Source organism: Nannospalax galili, unplaced genomic scaffold (genome assembly GCF_000622305.1).
Source record: "Nannospalax galili isolate Female #2095 unplaced genomic scaffold, S.galili_v1.0 scaffold406, whole genome shotgun sequence".
Lineage (NCBI taxonomy): Eukaryota > Metazoa > Chordata > Mammalia > Rodentia > Spalacidae > Nannospalax > Nannospalax galili.
In genome coordinates this window covers 4703698-4714806 of record NW_008357033.1, presented here as the reverse complement: position 1 = coordinate 4714806, position 11109 = coordinate 4703698, and the positions used below count along the sequence as shown (strand labels likewise).

Sequence of the window (11109 nt, the reverse complement as noted above, 5' to 3'; positions counted from 1 at the left end):
GAGATGTCTCCTAAATAATTGTAAATATAATCAAGTTGATTTTTTTTACACTGCTTGTAAGTGCACTGCATGTAAGTCATGCAATACCTGCAGAGGCCAGAAGAGGGCATTGGATCCTCTAGAACTGGAATCAGAGTAGAGAGTTATCGGTGTTGGGAATCCAACCAAGGCCCTCTGTAAGAGCAGCCAGTGCTCCTAACTGTTGAGCCATCTCTCCAGCCCCCATAATGCACTATTTACAACAGTTCAGATGAAAACAACCTTAATATCCTTGGAGGAACTGGTGTATAAATACTCCAACCCATTTACAGTGAGGTCACAGCTGATGAAACTCAACCCAAGTTGAAAATATGGTACTTACATTGCCTCAGTGGGAAAAACCACTTGCCACACAAGTGTGAGGACCTGAGTTCAAATCCCTAGAATGGATGTCAAAGCTGAATGTGTAGCAAGAGTGTATGTGATACTAGCACTCCTATGGAGAAATGGGAGGCAGAGACAGGAGGAGCCTTAAAAGCTCTTCAACCAGCTAGCCTTTCATACGAAGCAGAAAAATAAGAGACCTTATCTCAAGGTAGTAGACAAGGACAACCAAAGTTGTCCTCTGACCTCTACATGCAACACATACACACACACACACACACACACACACACACACACACACACAAATAGAAAGAATATCCTTTCAAACACATGGTACAAACAAATTCATCCAGACACAAAAGCTTACTTTACAAACATGTTTTTATTTTACAAAATAGACACTATAGAATTATTTAAAATAGGGCATTTCTCCTAGTGAATTAGAAAAATCTTTGCTTCACAAAAAGATTTGCAACATAACTTTCGAAAAATATATTGTTCTAGTTTGTTCATCACTGTGACAAAACACTCTGACCAATACCAACTTGGGGAGGAAAGGGTTTATTCAGCTTACAACTCCCAGGTCACAGTTCAGGAAGCCCAAGGTAGGAACTCAGAGCAGGAACCTGGAAGCGGGAGCTGGAGCACAGGCCATGGAGGAATGCTGCTTACTGGCTTATTGGCTTGCTCCCCTGGTCCCTGCTCAGCCTGCTTTCTTATGCAACACAGGCCCACCTGCCCAGGGGTGGCACCACCGACAGTGGGCTGGGCCCTCCCACATCACTCATCAAGAAGATGCCCCTCAGACATGGCCATAAGCCAGTCCAATAGAGGAAATTCCCCAATTGAGGCTCCCTCAACCCAGGTGTCAAGTTGACACTAAAGCTATCCAGCACATATATCCACTGCATGAATATTATCTACACAGCAGAACTATGATCTTTTTTTTTTTTAATAAAACAGGACAATTACATTTTCAAAGTGCTTCTATAACCATTGCACCTTTTCTCCCAAGAGGTGAGGCAGGGAGGATGAGCAGGGGTTATCTTACAGGGACACTGGGATCCCACACATTAAATGATTGACTTTATTAGCAGCAGAATCAGACATGAGACAAGTACTTGTGATTCTTCATTCAGCTCGGAAATAACACACTCTCAGAGTCTCCATTAGAAACAGGTAAACTGGTGGGATAGAAAGAGGAGGGTGCTGAGCAACAAGATTACCAACTGAAGAAGTAGGAAATAGTTCTTTACCATGTGTCTGGTGTTGGTAACTGAACTTAGGAGGTGAGTCCAGAATTGCACTGGGCCACCAGCTGAAGGTCTTTCAAAATATGGAAGTTTACAGGCAGCTGATCAAATGTGACTCACAGATGGTACTCTGGAAAACACCATGAGCACTACAGGATTTCTCTGCTAGTTGTTGATTGGTGAGGGGCAACAGCATCTCTTGGGGTGGTGATCGTCACAGGCTCCACAAAACCACAAAACCACCCACATCCTGAGTCCATGCCTTCTGCACTTCCTGGATTTTTGGGGCCTATATAAATTGAAGTCCCCTCTCCCCTAACTCTGATGAAATGGAAGTGTCCTTCCGTTCCATCAGTGCAAGCTGGTGTTTGGGTTATATGGTTCTTGGCAGACCTTGGACTGCCCCAGTCCTTTTCCTTGACTGGACACTTGTCTATCTAACTGAAGACAAGGATCCTCAGCTATGCTCTGGTCATCAGGAGCCAAAAAGCTCAATGCTGTCCAGTTTATCTTCTTTGTAGAGCAGAATGTTCTCCATCAGCTTTCTTTTGGCCTCATTGATCTCAATTTTCCATGAAGTCTCTGTAGCTAATGTTGAACAAATAGAGAAAGAACAACTTGAACAAGTTACCATTTAAATCCTTCAAGTCAGTCTTGGTCAGACTCTCACATCAAGTTTTGGAATAAAGCCCTAAATGTAAGCAGCATGTCTATGGCTTCTGCCTTTGCAGGGAAGCCCACAGCCTCCCCACCCAAACACCTTTCCACAGAGGGGTTCCCATGCTCTCCACAGGGTGAGGAGATTTGGAGTCAATATCCTCCTTCGTCCCCAAAGGAGTGGTCAGAGCCAAGACAATCAATGAGCCACATTTATAGAGCATGAGAACACTTCTTTGAAAAGGCTTTCCTGGGGCTGAGAGATGTCTCTGTGGTTAAGAGTACTGGCTGTTCTTGCACAGGACCTGGGCTCGGTTCCCAGCACTCACAACCTGTAATTCTAGTTTCAGGGAATCCAATACCTTCTTCTGGCCTCTGTGGGCACCAGGCACAAACATAGTGCACATACACATGCACAAACTCACACATACACATTAAAAAAACCTTTTAAAAGACCTTCTAAGCCAGGGGTGGTAGCGCACGCCTTTAATCCCAGCACTTGGGAGGCAGAGGCAGGTGGATCTGAAGATTGAGAGTCTTCCTTCAGCTAAGGCAGGTTTTTTCCTGGAGAAGCATCTTTTCTGTAGAGAAAAAAAAAAAAAAAAAAAAAAAAAAAAAAGACCTTCTAAACTTTTTATTTCACAAGGAAGTTTGGCATATTGGGCTGAAATGGGAGTGATTTAGAAGTGGTTAGCAGGAAGAGCAGTCAGGAAAGACCATGTAGAGACTTACTAGTCCCAGGAAAGTGTCTCTAAGTGCAAGGAGGACTTTAAAAGAAGGGGTACCATACAGCATGTCTTTATAAATCACTGTAGCAGGATGTGGTGGCACTCCAGAGGCTGAGGCAGGAGGATCATGAGTTAAAAAGAGTCTGGGGCCAGGCATGGTGGTACATACCTTCAATCCCAGCACTTGGGAGGCAGAGGGATCTCTGTGAGATCGAGGCCAGCCTGGTGTACATAGCGAGTCTCGCCCAGGGAGACCCTGTTTCAAAAAGACAAAATAGATAAATAAATAGTCTGGGCTACGTAGAGAAACCGATTAAAGGCGTGCACCACCACGCCCAGCAAAATATATTACTTTTTAATTTCCATACCTTTAGTCTCAGAACATGGGAGGCAAAGGCAGGTGGCTCTCTGTGACTTCAAGGCCAGCTGGTCTCCATAGCAAGTTCCAGGCTAGAAAAGCCTATATAGTGAGAACTTGTCTCAAAAAAATACACAAAAAGTGGCTCTAAATATGATCAAAATATATTGTATGAAATTTGCAAAAATTCAAATTAACAAAATAACCAAAAACAGACAAACAAAAAGCCTGCAGTTTAAAATAAATAAGCAAAATAAAAAATACACATGTGGGCTCATACCTGTAATCATACCACCTGAGAGGCAGGCAGGAAGAAAGGACTGTTGTGAGATCAAACCCAGCCCAGGCTACATAGCAAGTTCCAGTCGAGCCTGGGGCGTGGGGTGAGACCTGACTCAATTTATCTATTTTTATTTGAGGTGGGTGTTTGCTGCCACATGCATCCCACCCCCATACACACATACTTATACATGAAGGCATTTGTGGAGGTCAGAGGATAAATTGCTGGAGTCAGTTTTCTCCTACCATGTAGGCTGTGGTGATTGAACTCAGGTTGTCAGGCTTGGAAGAAAGTGCCTTTACCTACTCAGTATTCTCACCAGCCCTATCTCAAAAAATAAAATATTTTTAAAAAGTAAAACATAGCCGAGCATGGTGGCGCACGCCTTTAATCCCAGCATTTGGGAGGCAGAGGCAGGGGATCTTTGTGAGTTCGAGGCCAGCCTGGTCTCCATAGAGAGTTCCAGGATAGCTGGGGCTACAGAGAGACCCTGTCTCAAAAAGACAGAAAAAAAAAAAAGGTAAAACATAATGTACTGTACACCTGTAACCTAGGACTTGGAATGTTGAGGCAGGAGGATCAAGAGTTCAAGGTCATCCTCAACTATGTAGAAGTTTGAGACCAGCCTAGGCTACATGAGACCCTGTCTTAAAAACAACAAAACAAAAACCTCCAGGGTTGGGAAAGAGTGGTTATTTACCCTAGCATGCATGACCTCAGCACAACACACACACACACACACACACACATACACACACACACACACACACACAAAAAGAAAAAAAAAAAACATAAACCAAAATCCTCTCACTGGCTCCTGGAGGAAGAACCGGTAATCCAGAGGCCAGAGTGGATGGGGGCGGGGGGACTGTGCAGTTCTGGCAAATGGCCAGTAGCTACAACAGGGGCAATACAGAGGTGGTGGGAGATTTAACAGACAAGTGAATGGCAGAATCATGAAACAAAGCCATCAATGAGGATAGAAAGGGACCTAAGTAATGGGTACAGGACTGAGCATGCATAAGCATCTGCCTGTCTGTGCTTACCATCCTGAAGTGGCTGCCTGCCTCCACAGGTGTCTGAGGAAGAATCAGCCTCTGGTCCTCCACTGGTTGGTGGCAGACCAGTTCTATTCTCCACAGGGAGTGGACAGGAGGCAGCCCTTGCAGAAGCCTCTAGCATCATCAAAGAGGAGACACAGAGGCTGGAATTGTCAACGTCATCTGTTTCCTCTGGGGTATTAGAAGATGAGCCCATGCCCTCAGAAAGCCTGCTCCAAGGAAGAAGAGATGGCTGACCCTGGAGCCGCTCCTCCACCTCAGCCATGGAGACTTGTGCCTTGAAGAGAAAACAGACAAAACATGCCCATCAGTAACTCTTGGGAAGTGGAAAGGCAGACACCCATCCTCCAGGAGTTATAATCAAATGCCTGCTGCAGATGGAAGAATAGCATCCAGCCTTTAAAAAGATATGAACTTGGGGCTGGAGAGCTAGCACAGCGGTTATGAACACCGACTGTTCTTGCAGAAGACCCAGGTTTGAATCCCAGCACCCACATGGCAGCTAACAACTGTCTGTAACTCCAGTTCCAGGGGATCTGACAGTCTCTTCTGTCCTCCGCAGGCATTGCGGTGTACTTACCTACATGTAGGTACGTACATACACATAAAATAAAAATAATAAATAAAATATTTTTTTTAATTATATGAACTTGGCCCCACCCTCACAGCCAGGTACGAGAGCATGTGAGCACACAGGTATCAATCATGCACCTCATCCACTGACCACAACAATCAGGTTAAGTATTGGCACATGACCTTAGGTAACCAATCAGTATCCTACCTTGAGATTTTTTTCCCACTTAGAGCCAAAAGGATTCTCCTATGTTTTCTAGTGGCAGAACAAGACTCCTAAAATAGGAAACCCGTTCATAGTGGGAGAAACTGAAGCCCCCAAAGGAAGGAAAGCAGAGGTAAGTGATGGAGAGAGAGCTATGGGCCCAAGGCACAACTGTTGGAGAGCCTGGGTGTGACTGCCTTAAGAGCAAAACAGTACTGGTCCTCTGCTGTTTGGTCAATTGAGCCACTAAGTTAATTCACTCATTCATGTTCTCCCTGCCTCTGTCTCTGTCTCTGTCTCTGTCTCTCCCTCTTTGTGTGTGTGTGTGTGTGTGTGTGTGTGTGTGTGTGTGTGTGTGTGTGTGTGTAGGTCTAAGAGCTCAAGTTGAATCATTATCCTTGGGCATGTTAGGCAAACACGCTTCCACTGAGCTACATCTCAGCCCTTTCCTTTTGCCTTCTTATTTTTGAGACAAAGTCTCACTAAATTGCCTATACTAGCCTGGAATTCACTCTGCAAGCCCAAACTGGTCTTGAACTTGCCATCCTCATCCTTCAGCCTCCTGAGTACTGGGATTACAGACTTGCACCACTAGATAAAGTTCACATACATACCTTTAATGAGACAAATTTCATTTCCTTTTGCCTTGCAAAAACATTCAGTGTAGGAAGCTGAGATGGCTCAGCAGGTAAAGGTACCTGCTGTTAAACCCAACACTTGAGTTCAACCCTAGAACCCACATGATAGGAAGAGAGAACTGACTCTCACAAGTTGTCCTCTGACCTCCACATGTACCTCATAGTGTTTGAGCATTCCAGTTCCCCCATCCATAAAAACCTGAGTTCAATCACCAGAGCCTACATGGTGGAAGGAGAAAACTGACTCCTACAATTTGTCCTCTGACCTCCACAAGTGCTTCCGTGTGTATGAGGATGGGGCACATGTGGCAGCAAACACACACCTCAAATAAAAATAGAAAAATTGAGCCAGGTCTCACCCCACGCCCCAGGCTCGACTGGAACTTGCTATGTAGCCTAGGTTGGGTTTGATCTCACAGCAGTCCTCTCTTCCTGCCTGCCTCTCAGGTGGTATGATTACAGGTGTGAGCCCAGGTGTGTATTTTTTATTTACATTAACACTACTCAGCCAGAGGATGACAGAGCTGAGCTGACTGACCAGTGAATCAGCACCCGATGGCTTCCCAGTCCACTGCGCAGCCCAGCTCTTAGCTTTCTAGCTTGGCTGTGATATACTGTGGTAAGCACCACTTCTTAGTTCTTTCTTCCATATCTAAAATGCCCTACCCCCTTTAGTCTAAATGGCTAGTGTCTCCTCATTTTTCAAGGTCCAGGTCAAATGTCAACACCTGAGATAAATATTCATATTGGATATCCATGCTAAAAACTGCATTTCTGCACACGCCTTTAATCCCAGCACTTGGGAGGCAGAGGCAGGCAGATGTCTATGAGTTCAAGGCCAACCTGATCTACATAGTGAGTTCCAGGACAGCTGGGGCTACAGGAAGACCCTGTCTCAAAAAGACCCAAAAAGACCCCCCCCAAAAAAAACACTGCATTTCTTTGTAGCCCTGTGTGACCCATAGAATGTGAAAAAAAATGATGTATGCTTTCAAAAAGAAAGTATGTAAGGGTGTGTCCTCTTCTTTTAATTTTTTAAATTTATTTATTTATTTATTTATTTATTTATTTAATTAATTAATTAATTTATTTTTTGGTCTATTTGAGACACGGTATTCCTGCAGTCCCAGCTGGCCTAGAATTCACTATATAGACCAAGCTGGCCTTGAACTCACAGACATCCGCCTGCCTCTGCCTCTGCCTCCAAGTGCTGGGATTAGAGGAGTGTGCCACCACCCCTGGCCAGCCAATGCCATTAACCACTGAGACATCTCCAGCCCCTCTTTTAACCTTCATTCCCTGGCCTGAAAGCAGATGTGATAGACTGAGCTACAGTTGCCACCTCAGACCCTGAAGTGGAAGCCATGAGAATAGCATAGTAACCACATAAAATAAGCCTGAGTCCCTAGTATTCTGGCACTGCCACATCAGCACTAGATTGTCCGTCTTCAGAGCCAAGAGAATAAACTTCTATCTAGGTTAAGCAATCTGTATTTTGGTGTCCCCTTGTAGCTTCACCTGTACCTTAACTGACACACTGAACCACTGATGGAATGAATAACTGACGGCTTGAATGGAAGTGGGTAGTTAAGGGAGTGATCAGTTTACAATATAACTGATTTTACCCTGCTCCTATCCAAATCCATAGTGACCTGAAAAAATACCCCTACTGTGCCCTCCAGAGCCCTCTCACTCTGGACTTCTTTCTTTACCTGCCTCATGACAAGCCATTCTACCCTAGGAACTTTGTGCCCCAGCCACTTGGACCTTCCTCCATGCCCATGGACATGCCAGCCTCTCCCTCAGCTCAAGTCATTTGCATGAGCTGACCTGTTTGGACTCTTCATTATCTGTTTCAGCATCAGTTCCTGGCCAGGTCTTTCACAGTGGGTCCTATCATGTGCTATCCTGGCACTTACCACAGACAACTTCTGTGCAATGACTAGGAGCACCAGAAGGGAGGGAGGATGGGGGGAAACAGGGGAACAGACAACGACAGGGGTAGCTCGCGCAGATGGGCAGATCCCCTGTGATCAGTGAAGGGCTAAGCATGGTAGCCCCTTAGGCATTTGTTACAGCCCAGCTTATGATGTAGACTCCAAGAGGGTAGTGGAAAAGCCTCCCAGCCAAGGACAGAAGAGAAGAGGTAAATCAGGTTGCGAACAGGCAAGAAGATGGCTCCCACAAGAGATCCTAGACTGCACCCCCTGCAGTCCAGCCACACACCCATCCTCAGGGTCCTCCATGATCCACACAGCACCCCTGCTTACTGACATGGGCTCCAGTAGGTTCTACTGTTGAGAACCAAGCCCAAACATGCCTTATCATATCACCAGTGGAAGCATCACCCCAACTAAGGCAGGCCGCAGGAAGCTTACCTCTTCCAGGCTGGCATTGCGCCTCCGTAGGCAGAGGCAGATGGCAGTGGCCCAGGCCTCTGCACAGGGCTCTGGCAATGGCCCTGCCCTCTTCTCTATATGGTTCTGGCAGATCTCCTTCACCACCACATTTTCCACACCTGTCTTCCTGGAGCAGAGGGAGGTGGTGCTGCTAGGAATCTCACTTAGAAGCAAATCCTTCTGTTGGGTGGAGATTGAGAAAATCCAAGTGAGCTGCTAGGTTTTTCAAAGATGCAGAGGTCCCCAAAACAAGTCCAACGCCCAGGAACTGGAGAATCTCCAGACCCCTTCTGAACAAAGGTCATTCCCTAGGGGATTCACAGCTCATCTGCAGTAGTTTAATTCACCCAGCCTCATTGGCTCTTTCAGAATAATGGGGACAAAGAATGCCTACTCCTGGGTGTAACACAAAAACAAGCAAATGGGCCTAAAGCACAAAGTGTGACACCTGACAGAATAAATATTCAATATCCCATTATAATAAATACCATCATTTGTAAAATCTATGCATAAGGAATACTAATAACTTCCATTTGCATGCCCAGCACTTATAATTTAATCTTTTTTAAAAAAGATTGGGATGAGGGGGGAACTGGAGAGATGACTCAGTGGTTAAAAGCACTGATTGCTCTTGCAGAGAACCTGAGTTCAATTCCTAGCATCTACATGGTGGCTAACAACCATTCATAACTCTGGTTCCAGAAGATCTGACACCTTCTTCTGACCTTCATGGGCACTGCATGACACGGGTACACTTACACACATGCAGGCATAACACTCATACACATAAAAATAAAAATAATTTTTTTAGCCAGGCGTGGTGGTGCACGCCTTTAATCCCAGCACTCAGGAGGCAGAGGCAGGCGGATCTCTGTGAGTTCAAGGCCAGCCTGGTCTACATAGTGAGTTCCAGGACAGCTGGGGCTTCAGGGAGACCCTGTCTCAAAAAGACAAAAAAAATAAATAAATAAAAATAATTTTTTAAAAAAAGACCAGGGTAATCAAAGGTGCCTTTTCCCAAAAGGCATCTGAAACATCTCAGTGAGAAATATGTGAAGAATGAAGTACAAGATTGTTGCTAACAGCAAAGAGGGCTGGGAATGACATCACTTCCAAATGAAGAGGGAGGGTGAGGAGGAAAGTGAGACTACAAACTCATTTATGGGATTGGAGATGTAGCTCAGTTGATACACTGATTGCCTAGCATGCAGAAAGCCAAAAAGTGGTCATGGTAGCCTATGCCTCAAATTTCAACACTTAGGGGTGGGCAGGAGAATTAGGAGTTCAAGGTCATCCCTATATTTGTTATATCTAATTAGCATAAGCTTTATTTATTGTTAGTATGAATTTTTTTGTTGTCTTTTTGAGATAGGGTCTCCCTGTAGCCCCAGCTGGCCTGGAACCCACTACATAGACAAGGCTGGCCTTGAACTCACAGAAATCCTCCTGTCTCTGCCTCCCAAGTGCTGGGACTAAAGGTGTGTACCACCATGCCTGGCTAGTGTGACTTTTTTAATGCTACATATGTACATATTTATAATTACATATTGTAAAATGCATGGCATTTTAAAACTGGGCATGGGGATACACATCTGTAATCCTAGCACTCCAGAGGCTGAGGAAGGAGAATAGTAAATTTAAGGCCAACCTGAGCTATATAGCAATACTTGTTTTCTCTGCCTAAAATCCACTACCAGGTTTCCAGCCTTCACCCCATTCCAGTCACAGCTCAGATGTCCCCTTCTCTATGCGGCCTTCTCCAGCCTCAATCGGCCAGTCCCTGCTCCTTCCCTCTGTCTCCCAACCTTCAGTTTCTTCAATGCACATTCTTCTACCTGGAGTTATCATCTTTGTTTACTTGCGTCTGTTCTCCCTCACTGGACTTGGAGCTCCATCAGGAAAGAAGCCTTATCTTTCTCACAGTTGCATCCTCTGCACTTCAACCAGTGCCTGACACAAGGTAAGTCTCTCGCAAGTGTTTTCACAACTGAACATACTAATTTCTTATTTCTGGATAAGGGTATTATGATTTTTCATGTTTGTATCCTTTTTAATTTCATTTTTATTTTATGTATGAGTGTTATGCCTGAATGTAAGTGTACCCATGCATGCAATGTCCATGGGGCCAGAAGAGGGCATTGGATCACCTGGAACTGGAGATACAGATGGTTGTTAGCTGCCATGTGAGTGCTGGGAACCAAAATAGGGTCCTCTGGCAGAGCAGCCAGTGTTCTTCATCACTGAGCCATCTCTCTGGCCCCTTGTTTGTATACTTAAAAAAATTCTTGAGCCAGGCGTGGTGGCGCACACCTTTGATCCCAGCACTGGGGAGGCAGAGGCAGGCGGATCTCTGTGAGTTCAAGGCCAGCCTGGTCTATATAGTGAGTTCCAGGCCAGCTGGGGCTACAGGGAGACCCTGTCTCAAAAAGACCAAAAAAAAAATTAATTATGTGTATATGTACATGTCTGCATATAGGTATGTGTATGTGAGTGCAGGTGCCCACAGAGGCCAGAGCACTGGAAACCTCTTGGGCTAGAGTTACAGGCAGTTATGAACCACCTGAAACTGAACTTGGGAATTGAACTTGGGTCCT

At 45.2% G+C, this 11109-nt stretch overlaps 1 protein-coding gene across 3 annotated transcripts in view; it reads right to left on the bottom strand.

Annotated features, from left to right (window-relative positions):
• Positions 1-1271: 1271 nt before the first annotated feature.
• Positions 1272-11109, bottom strand: part of Irak2 (interleukin 1 receptor associated kinase 2) — a 76673-nt gene continuing 66835 nt past the window's right edge. For 2 of the 3 annotated variants that reach the window (XM_029557082.1, XM_029557083.1), the window contains 4 exons: positions 8495-8695; positions 4686-4977; positions 3171-3257; positions 1272-2204 (listed from right to left, as the gene is read on the bottom strand). In XM_029557082.1, coding sequence (XP_029412942.1) covers positions 2092-2204; positions 3171-3257; positions 4686-4977; positions 8495-8695 — 693 coding nt within the window. In that variant the 3' untranslated portion in view covers positions 1272-2091. The remainder of the gene's footprint in view (positions 2205-3170; positions 3258-4685; positions 4978-8494; positions 8696-11109) is intronic. The other variant, XM_008854873.3, reaches the window with a different exon arrangement.